The sequence below is a fragment of the Barbus barbus genome (assembly GCF_936440315.1).
Source record: "Barbus barbus genome assembly, chromosome: 23".
NCBI lineage: Eukaryota > Metazoa > Chordata > Actinopteri > Cypriniformes > Cyprinidae > Barbus > Barbus barbus.
In genome coordinates this window covers 8,357,515-8,378,305 of record NC_136751.1, presented here as the reverse complement: position 1 = coordinate 8,378,305, position 20,791 = coordinate 8,357,515, and the positions used below count along the sequence as shown (strand labels likewise).

Here is a 20,791-nt window from a genome sequence, read left to right as displayed (position 1 = left end):
CAACTATCTGCATCTCTCAAACCCAAACACTAATGCCTCCATTTTATACCAGCACAGCTCTTCTTTTCATGGATAAGAATTTCAACAGGACAGACAAAGATGGGCTACATTTCATCTAATCCCATGAAGCTTTTCAGCCTGCCCATGAAAAGCAATTAAACTTGCAGTTCTTCTAAGGTCTTAACAAAGGACCAAAGGTAATTTCTAAACTGCTAAATTACTTCATTTGAGCAGTAGAGAAAAAAGGTACATGCAGAAATATATCCTACAGTTTTCTGAGAATAAAACCAAGCATGCCAAACGCTGTAATCTCTTTAAATTGTCAAAGATAATCCCATTTTAGTACATTCTCCACATGAATGTTCTGAGCAGATGCTGGTGGTAATCCAATGAGAATCTGCCTTCTCTGCAGGTACACAAGAACAGAGGTTATATACAGTTCTGCTTGAAAGTTTGTGAACCCTTTAGAATTTTCTATATTTCTGCATAAATATGACCCAAAACATCATCAGATTTTCATATAAATCCTGAAAGTAGACAAAGAGAACCGAATCAAACAAGTGAGAGAAAAATATTTTCTTTGTCATTTATTTATTGAGAAAAATGATCCAGTGTTACATATCTGTGTGTTGCAAAAGTATGTGAATCTCTTGGATTAGCAGTTCAAGGTGAAATTAGAGTCCATCTGTGCAGAGGTGTTTTCAGTTTCAGTTAGCCATTTTATTTAAAGAACAGGGATTTATCAAAGTCTGATCATGTTTGTGGAAGTGAATCATGTCACGAACAAAGGAGATTACTGAGGACCTCGGAAAAAGAGTTGATGTTGCTCATCAGGCTAGAAAAGTTTCCAAAACCATCTCTAAAGAGTTTGGACTCCACAAATCCACAGTCAGATAGATTGTGTACAAATGGAGGAAATTCAAGACCACTGTTACCTTCCCGAGAAGTAGTCGACCAACAAAGATCAAGGCAAGGCAGAACGTGTAAAAGTCTGCGAGGTTGCAAAAGTTCCCAGGGTACCTTCTAAGCAACTAAAAGCCTTTCTCACATTGTCTAATGTTAATGTTCATGAGCCCACCATCAGGAGAACACTGAGCAAACATGGTGTGCATGGTAGAGTTGCAAGAGGAAAGCCACTGTTCTCCAAAAAGAAAATTGCTTGATAAAGATCGTGGACAAGACAGAGGACTGTTGGAGAAAGGTTTAATGGATGGATAAAACCAAAATAAAACTTATTGGTTTAAATGAGAAGCTATTATTTTCGGAGAAAAGAACACACTGCATTCATCTTAAGAATCGTATCCCATCTGTGAAACATGGTGGTGGTATGGCTTGGGCCTGTTTTGCTGCATCTTGGCCAGGACAGCCTGCCATCATTGATTGATTCTGGATTGTACCAGCAAATTCTAAAGGAAAATATCAGGACATCTGTTTAAGAACAGAGTCTCAAGAGAATGTGGGTCATGCATCAAGACAACAACCCCAAGCACACAAGTCATTCTACCAAAGAATGGTTAAAGAAGAACAAAGTTAATGTTTTGGAATGGCTGAGTCAAAGTCCAGACCTAAATCCAATTAAAATGTTGTGGAAGGACCTAAGCAAGCAGTTCATAGGAGGAAACCCACCAACATCACAGAGAATGTTATTGTGCAGGACTGATCAGCATTTACAAGAAACTTCGGTAGCACTTTATAATAACTGCACGCTATGAATCATTGGGTAAGCATTAGTAAATAGTCAATTCATCCTTTATAAAGCATTGTTCCAGCATTAATAGGCATTAGTAAGCAGTTTATAAATACAGCTATAAATGCCTTGTTCTTGAGCATATCTATAATGTTTAATAATTGTATTTTTAAACATTATTAAAGATCAATTTATCATTTCTAAATTATTACGTTATTTACAAACCAGTTATTTAGGAGTTGTCAGTGGTTCATAAGATAATTTAGAAAGTCTAAGTAAATGATTAATAAACTATTTAAATGTACATTTATAAATCTTATTATTTAGACATATGATAATAGTTGCTCATTGTGTTAATAAATGCTTTATTAACACATTCCTGCTGTAATTCATGATTAAGTCAGGTAGTTATAAAACATTTAGTAGTTGCCAGCCATCTGCTCATCTAAAGTGAGGACTATTTATATATTGTAAAGTATTTACAAAGCAGATTTAAAGACCCATTTATCACCAAACAGAAACGTTAAACAAACACAACACAGAGGGATACAGAAAACAGAAATATTTATTTCAATATGCAAAAAAATTAAACTGTACAACTCTACACTTGATAAAAAATGAAAAATAAACCTCTGCAATTTAATTTTATTTATTTTTTTCAAGTGTAGTTTCATTTTTTTGCATCTTGAAATAAATATTTCTGTGTTCTGTATCCCTCTGTGTTGTGTTTGTTTATTTTTTCTGTTAGGAAGATAACTGACACTTTAAATCTCCTTTGTAATAGATATGCTTATAAATCAAGAACAAGGCATTTATAGCTGTATTTATAAACTGCTTACTAATGACTATTAATGTTGGGACAATGCTTTATAAAGGATGAACTGACTATTTACTAATGGTTACCTCATGATTCATATTACAGTTATTATAAAGTGTTACCGAACTTTACCTTCAGTTACTGCAGCAAAAGGGGGTCACACCAGATACTGAAAGTAAAGATTCACATACTTTTGCAATGCACAGATATGTAACTCTGGATCATTTTTTTTCATTAAATAAATTACAAAGAAAATATTTTCTCTCTCACTTGTTTGATTCGGTTCTCTTTAATTTCAGGACTTCTGGAAAATCTGATGATGTTTTGGGTCATGTTTATGCAGAAATATAGAAATTTCTAAAGGGTTCACAAACTTTCAAGCAGCACTATATATATATATATATATATATATATAGATATATATATACTGTGTATATGTGACCCTGGACCACAAAACTAGTCTTAAGTCGCTTAAGTGTAGCAATAGCAAAAATACATTGTTTGGGTCAAAATTATCAATTTTTCTTTTATGTCAAAAATCATTAGGATATTAAGTAAAGATCATGTTCCATGAATATATTTTGTAAATTTCTTACCATAAATATATCAAAACTTATTTTTTGATTAGTAATATGCATTGCTAAGAATGTCATTTGGACAACTTTAAAGGCAATTTTCACAATATTTTGATTTAGTTTTTTTTGCACCCTCAGTTTCCAGATTTTCAAATAGTTGTATCTCAGCCAAATATTTCCTAACAAACCATACATCAATGAAAATCTTATTTATTCAGCTTTCAGATGATGTATAAATCTCAATTTCGAAAAATTGACACTTAAGACTGGTTTTGTAGTCCAGGGTCACATATGATCTCAACATCCTTAAAACAAGATACATTTGCAGCCCATTCCCATGCCCTTCAATTCCTGATGTACACCATGCACTTCAGCTACTCCCAATAACATGACAACATTGGAGCAGTGAAAGAAAATGGTTACACTTTAGAATAGGGAACACTTGTTCACTATTAACTACGACTTTTCCCTAAATAAACTCCTAATTTGCTGCTTATTAATAGTTAGTAAGGTTAGTAGTTGTTAGGCTTAGGTATTGGGTATGATTAGGAATGTAGAATAAGCTATTGTAAAATAAGGCATTAATATGTGCTTAATTACTACTAATAAATGGCTAATATTCTAGTAATATGCATGCTAATAAGCAGCTACTTAAGAGACCCTAAAATAAAGTGTTACCAAGAAAATTGGCTTTGATGAGATGCTATAAAGTCTGTACAGCGTAGCATTATATGTTTGTTCGGAGCAACTGACTGCAGATTTTTTTTGTTGACAAAGCACAGTGTAATGGAGACTTTGCAAAGAAACTTTTGTCGAATCAGGAAGAAACCAATTGTATTGAATCTGACAGCAGCTACATCACAAACTGTAATTAAACAAATTCATGCTTTTCTTTGAATGTTTTTCTTTTTCTTTTTTTTAATGGATAATGTTTTCAAAACATTTATGTGTAATACTTTTTCCTATGCAATGACGTTAACCAAACATAATAGTGTCTGTTTACTGATAAGTGACCTCCTTAAAACGGATGATTTCCGATAGAGGGTCAGAATGAGGATTAAAAATAAATTTTGCATTTATACGTCTGTTTTTTTTTACATTATAAGTGGCCCTCAAAGAGCATATTAAAATAATTTTAAAAACAATGTCATTTAAAACATAAAATATTTTTTTTCCACTAGCAAGGTAGTTGATAAATACAAAGTTCTGTCATGAAATTATAGATGGTGCGGGCTGGTTCTAACTCACTCTGATATAATCACATCATTATTCACATCATCCAGCTGATTGGTTCTTTTCCAACACATTCTCACTCCCAACTCGTCACATATTAATGCTTGGTCAGGACCTTTTGGCATCACTTTTTGACCGCTTTTTTTACCCTTTAAGCGCCATTTTTCGGCATGCAGGGTCCTCAGTTGCTTTAAATAAGAAACTCTTGGCATGAGTATGCCAACACGAAAGGCATTGGGAATTTTATCGTCATGATTAAATTTTATATTAGGTAATAATATTGCCATTATTGCATATATTTTGGGGTGTGATCACCATCTCCGTCCGCCGTAAAGCTCATCCTGTGTGCTGCAGTTTGTGCGCAAATTCAAAAAATGCCGCCAGAAAAAGCCTTACATCAGCCTTGGTTGTGAAATGCTATTGGCTCTTGTGCGTCTCATGACGATTGCTTCATGCTATGGGAGTATCTTTTTGAATGAAATGGGAGCATTTTTTTAACGGAGCAGGATCATTTTCAGCTATTAAAACTTTACGTTTTACTCCAGGGGTGTCAAACTCAGTTCCTGGAGGGCCGCATCCCTGCAGAGTTTAGTTCCAACCCTGCTCCAACTCACATACCATTTAGTTTTCAAATAAACCTTAATGACTTGATTAGCTGGATCAGGTGTGTTTAATTAGGGTTACATCTAAACTGTGCAGGGCTGTGGGTAGGTTTAGGGTAGGGGTGGGGTTAGGTGCTCCAATGAAAGTACAAATTTATATTACTTACTTACTTAATTTTATTGTCATTGTACATGATACAACGAAATTCTGTCTGGTGAGTCTCAGTTACAAACTAAATAACAAACAACAGTTACAACAAAAAATAAAGTGCAGATTATATCATTAGCTTGAGGGTGTGAGTGCACAGGGTGTAATAGAAGTTACAGCTCTTGGAAAGAAGCTGTTTCTCAGTCTGTTTGTGTGTGCTTTTATGCTCCTGTACCTCCGCCCTGAGGGCAAGGGGTCAAACAGTCCATGACCCAGATGAGTGGGATCTGCAGTGATGTTCCTGGCCTTATTCCGGAGGCGTTCTGCATAAACCAAGTCCAGATCTGGAAGTGGATCCCGAACAATCCTCTGTGCAGTCTTAACCACCCGGGCCAAGTCCTTCCTGTCCTGTGCAGTGCAGCTGGCATACCACACAGTTACACAGTAGCATAGGATGCTTTCTATGGCACTCCTATATAGATTTATCAGCAACCGAGAGGAGAGTCCAGCCTGCTTCAACTTCCTGAGGAAGAAAAGTCTTTGTTAAGCCTTCTTCACCAGGTAGGAGGTGTGCAGGGCCCAAGTGAGGTCCGCTGAAATGTGGATACCCATGAACTTGATGTTTTCCACACGCTCAACTTCTACCCCCTGTATGAGCAGTGTATGTGCTGTGCTTCCGGACCTCCTGAAGTCCACAATAACCTCTTTGGTCTTCTTGGTGTTCAAAACCAGATTGTTTGCTGAACACCACAGGTCCAAATGATGATTGGTTAGAAAGTCTCTGATCCATAAGCACAATGAGGTGGACAGGCCCAATTTGTAGAGTTTCCGTACCAGTTTGTGGGGGATTATCGTATTAAAAGTGTAGCTAAAATCAACTAATAGCATCCTGACATATGTATTTGACATCTCCAGATGTGGAGTGCTATGATGACTGTGTCTTCCATAGATCGATTTTCCCTGTAAGCAAATTGGTAGCTGTCTAATTCCGGAGATGCAATGTTCTTAATGTGCTGCAGAATAAGCCTCTCGAAACATTTCATAATGAAAATTATTTAATTCCATTAATATTCATATCAAATTATTTATATTTTTTTATAAATGCATTCAAACCGTTAAATTAAGACAAACAACTGAAAACAATGGAGGACCCTGCGCGTCGAAAAATGGGGTCCTGACCAAGCGTCAATATGTGACGAGTTGGGAGAGAGAACATGTTGTTTTTTCACATCAGCAGCTGCTCAACATTCAAACACTTGGCTAGTGCTTGCTGTAGCAGTTGCAGCGCACTTCAGAAACCTTCCACCTTCCCCAGTTCCACCTGTATAGTTGCTATGGGATGATTTTGTGTATATTATATAAGGGGGTATATATTATATGTGCAGCAGCAGTATTTTGTAACGGAACGGGTCGGACACAGAAGGTAAGTGAAATCACAAGGTGTTTATTTACAAGGTGAGCAGCAATCAGCAATAGTGAAGATTCTTCGGACTTGGGGAGTATCAATCCGTGAGGTTCAAGTAAGAGGAATGTCAGTCACAATAAGTCTCTCTGTCTTGACAGATCCTAGAGATTGGCAGCGCCAGAGCGGCAGAGACACACGAGGATTCAAACAAGCCACCGGGGACAGACGAGGAGGATGACTGGAAGAGGACAAGGCAGAAGGTGAGTAATGACAGGTAAGTATTCACAGGTATCTATACTCAGCTTTTAGGGGAGCAGAGACGGTCCAGGTAGCAATCCTAACAGACAGTGTAGTGCTGTAACGTCACTTCAAGATCGGACGAAGTAGTGAGCTGAGGGAAGTGCTTTTATGAGTGTGGTGATTGGAGATTGATGAGTTGCAGGTGCGGGTGATGATTGGAGATAAACAGGTGACAGTGATGAGTGACGGGGAAGACGGGCCATTCTGTGACATTACCTCCCCCTCCCGGATGGCGCGTCCCGCGACGTAACAACAATAATACCGGGGAGGGGGGGGTGGGCGCCCTGGAGGCTGGAGCAGAACCTGGACAGGACAGGGAAGCCTCCAGGGCGGATCAGGAGCCTTGGGAGGCCATGGCGGATCAGGAGACTTGGGGAGCCATGGCGGATCAGGAGACTCGGGGAGCCATGGTGGATCAGGAGACTCGGGGAGCCATGGCGGATCAGGAGACTTGGGGAGCCATGGCGGATCAGGAGACTCGGGGAGCCATGGCGGATCAGGAGGCTTGGGATGCCATGGCGGGACAGGAGGCTTGGGCAGCCATGGCCATATTTTTTGGGAAGCCCAAAGGGATTCATGTGGCCATGCGAAATGAGCCATAGTGGCCCTGACAAATGTCCCTAGCAAGGCCACTATGGCTACTAGGATTACAAGTATATAGCCCCCCCCCCCAAAAAAATTTCTTTGGGAATGTTCCCCATAAGGGGTCTCACCGGAGGAGCGGGCTCTGTGGGGCGCTCAGAGGGAGCGGGCTCTAGGGGGCGCTCTGGAGGAGCGGGCTCTTGAGGGCGCTCTGGAGGAGCGGGTTCTTGAGGGCGCTCTGGAGGAGCGGGCACTTGAGGGCGCTCTGGAGGAGCGGGCACTTGAGGGCGCTCTGGAGGAGCGGGCACTTGAGGGCGCACGGGAGGCGCAGAGCTGGATAGAACCAGCGAAGACGCAGGAGGGCGCTCTTGCAGCGCGGACATTAGAGGGCGCTCTTGCAGCGTGGACATTAGAGGGCGCTCTTGCAGCGCGGACATTAGAGGGCGCACGGGAGGCGCAGAGCTGGACGGGACCAGCGGGAACTCAGGTGAGCACTTGCGAGGTGCAGGAATTGGTGGGCGCAGACGAGGAGCAGGCAATGGAAGGCACTGGCGAGGAGCGGGCACTGGAGGGCGCTTGCGAGGAGCAGGCACTGGAAGGCACTGATGAGAAGAAGACATTGGAGAAAGAACGGGAGCCGAGAACTCCGGGGGAAGAGCCTCATCCATTAGCCCCTCGTTCTGCATTGGCGGAGCCTGATTGCTTGTGGGCTGTGGAATCATCCCCATCTCCAACGGCGCAACGTTCATCGCCGGTTGCGGCGGATTCCTCATCGCCGCTGACGGAACATACTTCGCCGGGGATGGCGGAATTTTCTTCGTTGTGGGCGGCGGAATCATCCCCATCGCCAACATTCATCGCCGGTTGCGGCGGATTCCTCATCGCCGCTGACGGAACATACTTTGCCGTGGGTGGAGGAAGCAGGAGGATCGGCAATGACCCTCCGTTGCGGGGAACCAGAACCAGCCGCCTCCTCATTTTCGGTCGAGGTCCGATCTTCTGTAACGGAACGGGTCGGACACAGAAGGTAAGTGAAATCACAAGGTGTTTATTTACAAGGTGAGCAGCAATCAGCAATAGTGAAGATTCTTCGGACTTCAATCCGTGAGGTTCAAGTAAGAGGAATGTCAGTCACAATAAGTCTCTCTGTCTTGACAGATTCTAGATATTGGCAGCACCAGAGCGGCAGAGACACACGAGGATTCAAACAAGCCACCGGGGACAGACGAGGAGGATGACTGGAAGAGGACAAGGCAGAAGGTGAGCAATGACAGGTAAGTATTCACAGGTATCTATACTCAGCTTTTAGGGGAGCAGAGACGGTCCAGGTAGCAATCCTAACAGACAGTGTAGTGCTGTAACGTCACTTCAAGATCGGACGAGGTAGTGAGCTGAGGGAAGTGCTTTTATGAGTGTGGTGATTGGAGATTAATGAGTTGCAGGTGCGGGTGATGATTGGAGATAAACAGGTGACAGTGATGAGTGACGGGGAAGACGGGCCATTCTGTGACATATTTCTTGCATCAGTGGTTCTCAAACTGGGGTACGCGTACCATTCATTTAGTTCTACCACAACTTAAAGTAACATTAAAACTGAACATGTATTTCTGACAAGCAAAATGCCGCTTCTAATGTAAAAACAGGAAAATGGGAGTGCCATAAACGGTCAAATACATGATATCCAATCAGCTTACCTCATCTTTTGTGGTCAAAACTGAATACATCCACACAAGCATGTGATAGGATGCCCGCTGACCAATCTGTGTGAGTTATTTGTTTCATGTTTAAGATACAAGCAAGAATGCAAATTTCCCTGAATATTCAAACGATGGCAAATGTGACATTAATTTTTACAACAGTTCAATAAAAAAGGTAACATTAAGTGAACATTTTACATTTTAAATGTAGCCTACATTTTAAACAGAATATTGTCATGTTTGTTCTATTTTGCAACAATATAATAATAGTTCCAACGAAATCTGGTATGCGTCTCCAAGCAACATACAGCGGTGTTTCGTTAGTGAATGAACCTGCAGCTTTGAACGATTCGGAGAATCAGTTATTAATAACCCATTCATAACTAAAGCATTTTGCTTCGTTACTGAATGAATGAATGAATGAATGAATGAATGAATGAATGAATGAATGAATGACGCAACACCTGGCTCATTAAGACAATGACTTGCCGCCACATATTGGTGCTTTTATTTTTAAATCTACAAGTATCACTTTGATTTGCCATCATTTATTGCTTTGTTTATTATATTAATAATACACTTAATGGAATGTTAAGAATATTACATAAAATATGACACAATTAATAAGGATAGAAAATATTTGCCTCCTATAAAGGTAAAAAAAAATGCACCTGTAAATCAATTTAATGGGGCAAATATTGTCCTTTAATAGAAAAGTTGTGACTACGGTCTGAGTGGAAGAGAGCAGCAGATCTGTTCTGCCAAGACCAAACACATTAACATTGCCATACTGTATATTACCACACTAATCTTTCAGAAAGTTGTCATGACAAAAATATTAAAACTAATTGTCTTCTGTCAACTGGACGTGGTTATCACCTGAGTCTGATAATGTCAAGATGGCCAAACATCAGACAAATCTGTCTGACTGATATATCAATTTATCACTAATTGTGATTTACTAGTCTTTTAATGAGATTGATTTGGATCTCTGCCCTATTCAGCCAGGGATTATTGCACCAGTCCCCCATAACAATAATATAGATTTATCACTTCTGTCGCTGTTCTATGTTGCTGATTCTGTCAGTTTATATCCATTAAGTGAAAGGGCAAAGTTGGAATTCTATGAGGAGCATTGACATCAGCACTTTGGGGAAACACAAATGTCTTGGCAAAGATACATTTTCCTGAGCCACAGGGCAGGTCATGCCGTGTAACCTGATTTACCCCTGCAGTGGCACGAGGGACAGTGTGCTGTTTATGACCATCTGCGGAGAGGTTTGTTAGTTCAGAAGAAGATAGGGTCTTATGCAATGAACATCATTACAGAAAATCAGATGTGTTGGTTTGATAGGAATACATCTAGAAAGTGCTTCTCTGAGCTCAAATGGCAAGATCAGTCTCTCTGATTTCCTTTGCACTGAAGGCATTCTCATTCATTCTAAGTTAAGTAACTTTGTATTGAATTTACTTAGAGGTACATTGACAGGTTTTGTTAGATTGATCCTTTGAGTTCATCCTTTATCAGCATTCATTATTTGGTAATCTAATATCCCACCGCACGTGGGCACACTACCAATAGTCACACATCATATTAGTCAGTGAACAACAACACATTAAAATGCACCATCAGAACTGAGCATCATCATAAGCAAATAACAGACACGCATCCCATGCATAATATATAATTGACTTTCATACAGTTCATCAAGTGAAGAGAACATAACTGAATAAAACCTTCTGCATCAGTCCCTCAGCAAAGCCACTGTGGTTCAGGCAACCACAAGTTGTGCTATTAGAAACAAACAAACAACAACAACAACAAAAGTAAATAATAAATACTATACTGTATATGGGTAGTTGACAAATAGGCAGTAAAAAAAGCTGTTTTTGTAAAATACCTTTTTTGAAAAAGAAATGCATATATTTATGTAGTGTGAAGTCGGATCTTTGAGAAAATATAAAGGGTCACTAACTTTGTCAATTCTTTCACTGCGTTTTTTTACTTTTTTATTGTACCATAATTTTGTTCTATGGTGTAACAGCAAAAAATTAAGAAAAAAATAAATAAATAAAAACTCTTAATAATGCATAAATAGCATGAGAGAGATTAATCTGCATTGTTTGACACTTATTTTCGTATTGTTGTCAGTCCTGTCTTCCTGTGTCTTGTGTTTCCCCTCCTCTCGTGCCCATATTTGGTTAGTTCCTGTTCCTGTCCTCGTTTTGCTCATTAGTTTATTAGTCCCCAGCCTTGTGTGATTAATTATCTCGTTTACGCCTCGTTTAGTTTTAGTACTTAAGCCCTGTGTTTCCCTGCCTCTGTGTCTGGTCTGGTCATCATTCCTGATAGTCATTTCTGTCGTCATTTACCGTCATCCTGTGAGTCAAGCTCGCTGCCGGCCACAGCTAAGTCATGTCCACTGCCGTCCACGGCTCTCCCTCGTCCGCCGCCATCTGTGGCTCTGAGGTTATGTCCTGCCGGCAATGAGTATGGCAAGCCCGCCGGTCGTTGCTCACCCAAGCCCTGTGCCCGCGCCTCGACAGCGCCCCTCCAGTGCCCGCTTCTCCAGGGCCAGTCACTCCAGTGCCCGCGCTACCCGAGCGCCCCCAAGTGTCCGCTCCTCCAACATGCCAGCCAGATTAAACCTATACTTTTCCCAAGGAATTTTTTTTGGGGGGTAGTAGGGCTCCTGCCGTGGAGGCGGAGGCGGGGACTGGGGCCGCAGTTTCTGAGGCGGACCTGCCGTGGCCGCCCAAGCTCCCTGCTCCACCCTGGGTCCCAGTACGGGTGCCTCTCTGGAGGCCAGTAGTCCTTCCTCCTGGTCCTTGGAGGCCTCCAGAGCGCCCACTCGCCCTCCCAGTTGGATGTTACTCCCCCGGGTGGTGGGGAGTAAATGTCAGTACTGTCTTCCTGTGTCTTGTGTTTCCCCTCCTCTCGTGCCTATATTTGGTTAGTTCCTGTTCCTGTCCTCGTTTTGCTTATTAGTTTATTATTCCCCAGCATTGCGTGATTAATTATCTAGTTTACTCATTTAGTTTTAGTACTTAAGCCCTGTGTTTCCCTGCCTCTGTGTCCGGTCTGACCGTCATTCCCGATCGTCATTTTTATCGCCATTTACCGTCATCCTGTGTGTATCTGTTTCTCCAGTGATCCCTGAGTTTTCTAAATAAAAGTCTGAGTTTTTGAAGAAGCTCCTTGTTCCCTGTTCCTACGTGTGTTGTGACAATTTCAAGACAAACTTTGACAACAAGACAAACTTTGCTGTCATTTGTTCAAAACTGCTGAAAATTATACCATTTTAAGTTGAGTGATATTTTGTATCTCTCCTATTGCAATACTTAACAGTTTTTTAAAGATATTTTGAGAACCACAAATTTGTTTTTGTGTCACACCATAGGACAGTATGTCACACTAAAGGACAGAAATGGTAGATATTAAATTATTTCTATTTAATATCGAACATGTCAAAGGAGGAAGAATTGGATACATACAATATTAACCTGTTTTTTAAACTAAACAATTTTCATCAACACAATTCAGTCTCTTAGTCAATGTGCAGCACAGCTATATATTATGTATGTATATAATATATTATGGTTATGAATTACTGGTTCGATATCTTTTATATACTTGCTGAAGCTTCAAAATGTTGATTACATAAAATGTATATAGTTCAAGTTTCAATGTATATAAATATATATAGTTCAGAAGATGAACGGAAGTCTTGAAACAACATGAAGACGAGTAAATTATCACAGAATTGTCATTTTTGAACAAAATATCCCATTAATGTTGTCTATCAGTTCCTCCAGCTATATACTGTTATTTACAGCCCTGAACCTCTTACTCTTAATAATCAATAGAAAAGCCATTAAAAAAATCATCTAAAAAAACATCTATAAGGCCCAAAATTCCGTAAGGGAATCAAGACCATAATACACCAAATAGAAAACGATGTATTTAGTTAAGGCCCCAAATGCACCACCTAAGCATACATAATGAAATACAAGGACTTATGAGAATCCAACAATTGCAAAATCCCACATTGTAGCACATTTCTGCACAGGAGTTTACAGCATATAATGTATATTATTTTATTATAAAAATCAATGGGCTGAATCCCAGGCTGAATTGTACTGAAGTGTACACAAAGGTTTTTTTTGTTGTTGTTTTGTGTGTGTGTGTGTGTGTGCTTGTTTGTTAGTTAGTTTTAGATAACCAAGAACACTGTGGTTCTTATATGTTATAATAATTAAGTTCATGTACAAATTAGGGCTGTCAGTTTAACGTGCTAACTTAATTAGTTATGAAAAATAACACAATTAAAATATTTTTAAGGCACTGGCATTGCCTCCAGACCTGTACATCATATTACATTTCATACAGAAGATGACTGTTGACAAATGTGATGCAGAGCTACAACTCCAAAAATGCAGTTATGCCATAAAATTCAAGATATTTGGGCAAAAATGCTCCTGTATGAGTTTTTGTCTCAATTAGCAGAGAGAGCTATCACAGTGCTGTTTGTCCCGAGCAGCACGAGTGCAAATGTGATTTTATACAACAGTTCAGTAAAAAAGAATTTGATTTTGTGTTATACTTTAAACCAAATATTGTCTGTTTTTGCTCAATTTTGCCAACAAAAATATTACCTATAAAGTCACAGCAGAATTGTTGTCTGTCTCCGAGCAACACAGCGTGTTTAGTTTCTGAATAAATCCGTGTTTTGAACGAATCGTGTGAATCACTGATTCAAATTACCATTCATAGCCATTTACTTCATTCCTGAATGAATCAGCCTTTGAATGAATTACTCATAAAGACATTTACCGCCACCTGCTGGCAGATTTAGTTTCTTATTTAGACTATTATTCTATTAAAAAAAGGAGTTAGGTATAAAAGGAGGTCTGAGCCATATGGAAGCAGAATAATGACAATAGTTTTTGAAACATAAAGCATGCTGAATTCCACAAATCGAAAAAAAGATGTATTGCAATTAACAGTGCTTGCATTTTAATGCCTTGTATTTCTAGGGCTTGCATTTTTAGGTCCTGAAATTTAACAGTTGTTTATTTAAGCTGTGAATATTTCAATTTAAAATATTTCACACACATTTTCATAATTAATTTCACAAATTCAATAATTCATATTCACCTTCCAGAATTCACTTCCAAAATATTCAATCGGTTTAAAAATACGATGTATAATTTTCAACAGGCAAACTTCAGTCATTTTTTTTTCACTTTCCAAATTCGCTGTCACAAATTCAGTGGTTAAAATTTGGCAGAAAATTCAGTGTTGCACATCCGGAACACGCAGGAATAGCAGTAGAGCACCGACGCATTATCTCCAGCTGATGTCAGTCGCTCACCAGCAGGTGGATCAAGTGGCTGTTGATGAAGGCCATCTGTGGATCAAGTCATTCATTTACAAAAACTGATTTGCAGAAATGAAGCGCTAAGTAGAAGTTTTCATTATCGGGGTCAGTATAAACGTGGAAATGCTGATTGTGTATATGTTTAATTCAACATCTTTGCTGTTTCGCGTAGCCTACATAAGCAGCTTTCTCTACCACAAAGGAGATTATAATGCCCTTTTACCCAACGCTGAAGTACAGAAATAACATTATATCTGAGCAAGACATATATTGCTTTCGGTTGCTTAGTTTCTGTAACTTTGTATCATGGCTTGTGTGACGCTATGCTGTAGGCTAATATGGGGGCTCCCCTCATATGTCACACTCCAGGATTCCCCGACTACGCGTAATGCGCCTCAGATCTCACAATTATATCGACAGTTAAGCAGATGTAGAATATGAACGAACACGCAAGGTTTCACGCTGTTTCCTTCAGAAATCGGTTAAAAAAACACATTACGCGGCTCAGCAGTGCAACTCAGTAGAGCAACGCAATGACATTTTATTATTATTATTAACATGACTATTATTAGGCTTGTTTGAGATGCGCCTCACCTCGGCTGAAGTGTAGGCGACAGTAGGCGGCTACAGTGAGGGGAGGAGTGAAATAAGTGCAGTCAAGATGGACAGTTCTGACCTCTCGAAGTAGATACCTACAGATACCTACGAGATCAAAGGCGGATATCGCGATATTCTCACTCATGTGCTGTGCTGCTGATAAGCGTGATACACTACCACATGTCGGACATGCAGACTGCACAATCCGACGAGAATAATAAATAATAAATAATAAATAAAAACATATTTTAAAATAAATAAATAAAAAGTGTCAGAGTTACATCCGCCTTGTTCTGATGTCATGCTGACCTGTGCCAAAAAACTCTTGCGACGGCTAAAATGTTTTGTTTTTGTTTTTGTTTTTTAAATCTGATTTCATGTGATTGTGTATTTATATTAAATTATGCTTGAATATTCCCAAACTACGACAGTGCGATCCCTGTGTGAGATATGTGATTGTTGTTATATATTATATTTCTATAAAAATCTAAAATACATATTCTGATGTACTGTCGATATAGTTTGCATAATCATCAGTAAAGTGTATTGTGAGATCTGAGGTCTTAGTTCACTGAGGCGTGTTACGCGAATATTGCACATCGTATTTTTAAACAGACTGAATATTTTGGAAGTGAATTCTGGAAGGTGAATATGAATTATTGAATTTTTAATTATGAAAATGTGTGTGAAATATTTTGAATTGAAATATTCACAGCTTAAATAAACAACTGTTAAATTTCAGGACCTAAAAATGCAAGCCCAGGAAATACAAGGCATTAAAATGCAAGCACTTTTGCAATGCATCTTTTTTTTTTTTCGATTTGTGGAATTCAGCATGCTTTATGTTTCAAAAACTATTGTCATTATTCTGCTTCCATAGAGCCAGCTCCAAATGGGCGGGTCAGCTGCAAATGGGTGGGATTTGTAATATGGTCTACACCAAACCTAAACCTACCCTCTCCCAACCTACTTGAGGCATAAGTCCCTCCCACTTGCAGGTCTCCGGGCTGCAGTGATACATACTTGAAAAAAAGTGTGTGGGGGGGGCTTTAAAGGGATAGTTCACCCAGAAAAAAATAAATATATATATGTAAACATATTTACTCAAACCTGAATGACTTACTTTCTTTTGTGCAGCATAAAATAAGGTATTTGAAGACTGTTGGTAACAAAGCTGTTTTGGTTACCATTGACTTCCTTTGCTTGAAGGAAAAAAAAAAAAGATGTTTCTCAAATTATTTACTTTTTTGTTCCATAGTTTATGTTAGGTCGTTGTAGCCTAAACGTTTATGTGTACTAAATTTTATGTTGAACCAAATCAAATATTTCTTTCTAAAGTTACTATTTGTAATATCTACTTTCACATTTAACTCAAAAATAGCTTTTAAATAAGCTTTTAAATAATCTTTTGGGGGTAATTTCACAGCCAAATGTAATTTGCGAGTAATTTTATTAATTAATCAACACATCATGTAATTAGTTAGATTAAAAAATGTAATTGACTGACAGCCCTACAAATATATAGTTAATACCTCATTCAATTATAAACCATGGAACTATGGCTTGTCATGTTCATTTTCCCAATTTTCTTTGCAAATAACAACTATTTACCACATTAATGATTTCACATCCATCCGTGTTGGCTATCAGTTTTGAATTTGCTCTACTTTCAGTTAAGATGAATGAAAAACTGGTTGCACAGGAATAATTCAAGGAATGTACTGCTTGTTTTGAAAAATCTAATTCAAAAATCAATTCCAAAATTTTTAACAAATTAAATCAACTTCACGAGATGTTAATTGATGGATTTGAGTTGATTGAGGATTTTGTAGATTACTTGTGGATTATTTTTATCAGCTGTTTGAACTCATTCTGATGGCACCCATTCACTACAGAGAATCCACTGGTGAGCAAGTAATATAATGCTAAATTTCTCCAAATTTAATTTGATTTTATCTTGACGGGTTTTGACTTTTTAATGCCTTGATAGATTAAATGAGTGTAGGTAAAGAGAGCACAATTTAAGAGACAGCACCAAAATATGACCCAAAACCAAACCCTGTACCAACCAACCCGCCCGCACTCTCCAACATGCTATAAATGTTTGGGAGAAATATTCAAACAGGTCAAACATTGATCTATCTTGCTCACAGCACAGTGACCCAGTTCAAGCAAATCTTCATGTCTCAACTGGACACACACACAGAGACTTCCTTTGAATTTTATTTAATTTTTATTCTGCACTAAATATATTTTTCATCCTTTTAATTTTAATTGGCATGAATATAATAATTAAGCTTTTAATAATAATGAAGCAAACTGTGGCTGCTCTCCACAACTTGATTCACTGGAGACATTTAGTCCACATTCATTCACAATGTAGAACAACAGGATCTCTGCAGTTGCTCATACAGCATTTTTAGGACCAGCAAGTCTCAGTCAGCATCTACAATCAGACCGTGCTGCCGTGGACACTTTTAATGCTCCTTTGCACCGGTTGATTTATGACACCTAATGTGCATATATGATCTCAACAAATGATTAGGATGCTTTGGGACAGCGATGCTATGCAATTAAATGATGCATGTGCAGTTATGTTAGGAAACAGATACGGGTTAAGCGTGTTAGGTGTGTTATAAAGACAATAGAGTGCTGCAATCTCGTGTAGAGCTGCAGTATCAATCAGCGCGCGCCTACACACTGCGTTACAGCTGGACACTCACGTGCGCTTCATCACATTACATCACACACACACACTGTTCGCCAAAGTCAAGGCAAAGTAGTGTGTAGACTAGTCGTTTTTTTTTTTTTTTTTTTTTGCATATTTGACACATGCAATGCAAAAGTACATATAATATATCAAGTCAAGTCAAGTTGCATAGACTATAGGCCTATGGTTGTATGAAAACATATTGATGGAAGTAAGATTTTTTTTGTGTTTGGATGCAAGGAAATCACTTTCAGTGCATGTGCAATCAACAAAGGTGCAAGGCTTTTCTTTTCAACAAAATCATTGTTTCAATCATTTAGCCTATGTAAAAGCGGCGTGACAAAACAGTACGTTTTAAGAGACCAGCTTTATAGATGAGATGTCGCCTTACCGTCGTAAGCCTGCGCGCTGTGGAACAAAAGTAGGAATATTGCTAGAGAAGAGAGTTTAGTGTTCCGCATCCCTCCAGACGCATATGTGCATGAGCATCTACTCCTCCTCTCTCTCAGGATGCTCAATCTGTGCACATCTCTCCAGGTTCCTTCTTCACAACCAGCCATTTGTGTTTGCAGAGGAGGTGGCCCGGTGTCGGTACTGGACCAGACATCTGCTCAGATCCGTGAGTCAGTGGGACGTGCGGTGGTCACGCCGCTCCAAGTGCCGGAGGAGAGCCGCATTCGTGAAAATGCCCGTAGTCCACCATCACTGCGACACAGGGGAAGCGAGAGGGGGCTGCATTTTTGAATGGTGTATCTATGCATCAAACTCCTTACCGCCCATAATGTGATCGGATGTTGGAAAGGATGCATGCAATTCTTTGTCAGTTGTTCAGCTGTCTTGTGAGTGCTCGTATGCAGGGAAGCTGGAGCTGTACTAGTTTTGTGCCATGTGCACGCTCTAGTGGTCAGTATAGAATATTACTATTAGACTGATTTATAATCCAGCAGTTTCTAATAAAAATAAACATACAAAAAACACTATAAACACGTTGTTCCAGTGTTGGATGCTGACTGGTTTGCCTAAGCTCTTTTAGCTGTGTCTCAAGTGGCTAATTGCTTTTAAAAACGGTTATGTAATAATAGCCTACTAATATTAGGAATACACACTTACATTAAATCGTTTTTATTAAGGAAATGCATTAGCTGTTCTTCTTAAGACAGAAGATATAATCCTCAACAACAAATGTGCTACAAAATTAAAGATCCTATGGGTGCTACACACAGAAAAATAGGGGTATTGTTTCTGTACCTAAGGGTACATTTGCCACGAAAGTACCCTGTAAGGTACAGAATATGGTCCTTAAGGTGACAACTGTGGACCTTTGTTTTAATTTAAGGGGAGACACTGCAGGCAAAAACAGTTTTTTCATGCACCTGTCAAATTTGAGATTTTGGGCTTTTTGGTTTTTCATAAAGTATTTTTTCAGACTATAATGGAAAGAAAACATCCAAAAGACACTGTTAAGTGTTTCTTTTATAGCATTTTATCTATTTGTGTCAATAGATTTTAATTACAATACATATTTTTAAAGGCCGTTTTCTCAACATGAATTTTCTCTCCTACACTGAGCCATAAATCTCCACTTCAGTACTTACACACACCAAACTTTACATCTTTATTCCTGTCTATATCCTGAAGGTTTTTACAGAGGGATTTGTTCATATATAATTTGCTTGATTATATACAACATTATATTCCCCCCAAAAATTGTGAAAATTGTGTTTTCTGTCTGTTCTAAGTATTTTCTGAATTACGGAGTGACAAAATGAGATACCCAAAATTCCCTCTGTAAAACCTTTTGACTCTAATATGTCAATCAAATGAAATAAGAGTTTTGAAACCAACTTCATCCAGTTTTTAATTTTTTGTTCTAGAAATGTATGCAAATTAGCGCATATTTAATTAAATAATGCATCATTTGCATATTTAAACCTAACATTTTAGAAAGCTTGTAATTCAAAAAATGTTTACAATTATCAATGTAATCAATCAACTAGGTAAGTAAGGTGATAACTATTAGTTATTTTTTTTTACCCTATTCATCTGCAGTGTCTCGCCTAAGGTACAAAATCCGTTCTGACAGCAAAGGGTACATAACTGTACTTTTAACAAGCTTGAGGTACAGGCAAATTACGCAGCAGATCACAAAATCATAATTTAAATAGAGTGTGTGTTTATTGAATAAAAAAGGCTGGTAAATTTCCATCTAATTCTTGGTCAGCATATATATATATACCAGAAATAGGCTATATTACTATTATTTAGTAGAATGTACGTACTACTACTACTACTGTTGAAAAATAATAAAACTTTATTTTTTTTAAAGAAATAATCACACAATATTTTTATTTTAATAGTAAATTCCCTTTATTTGCCAAAAAAATAAAAATAAATAATAATAATTTTCATTAATTAAAAATAAATTAAATCAATTTTATGCCTTCATCTGATAACCAGTCAAATATTTTTTTTTATTTCATAAAGCTACTGTAAGAATAAATAAAAACTGTTTCAGACATGCTAAAACACAGAATTTGGTAACAATAAAACATAAGGTGAGAAAAAAAAAAAAAAAAAACATTTAATATGGCCCTAAACATGATGTCATTTTTGTTACACTTTTAATAAATTGTTAAATTGTATTAGTTTCATGTTTTTAATTAATTAGACATGCTTTTTGATTAATACAATTTTATTTGAAGAGACTCCAAAAACAAAATGAAACGTAAAAAAACGGAATCCAGAAAAAAAAAAGAAAAAAAAAAAAATGAATTTAGAAAAAAAAAAAAACTGTATTTGGGGAAAATAAATAAATAAAATGATTTCATAGGGCCCTAATTGGCAGAGTGAATAACATCTTATATTTCACTTTTCCTATCATTCTGTCAAACTATTTTTGTATTTTGTGTTGTTTCAGAAGAATACCAGTTAACCTGTTAACCTTCACTGCCATTTGTGGCCTCGCAGGTGAAAATAACCTACCTAAATTAAAATGGTAACAGTTTGTGACAAAGTGTGCTTACACAAACAAATGAGGTATCTTTGGAAAGAAGAGAC

General features: G+C 38.2%; 1 protein-coding gene across 1 annotated transcript in view; it reads right to left on the bottom strand.

Annotated features, from left to right (window-relative positions):
- kiaa1549lb (KIAA1549-like b) overlaps positions 1-18,195 on the bottom strand; it is a gene marked incomplete at both ends in the record, with an annotated part of 88,942 nt that extends 70,747 nt beyond the window's left edge. Inside the window, one exon of the mRNA XM_079373816.1 lies at positions 18,126-18,195. Within this exon, the coding sequence (XP_079229942.1) occupies positions 18,126-18,195 (70 nt within the window). The remainder of the gene's footprint in view (positions 1-18,125) is intronic.
- Between the last annotated feature and the right edge of the window lie 2,596 nt (positions 18,196-20,791).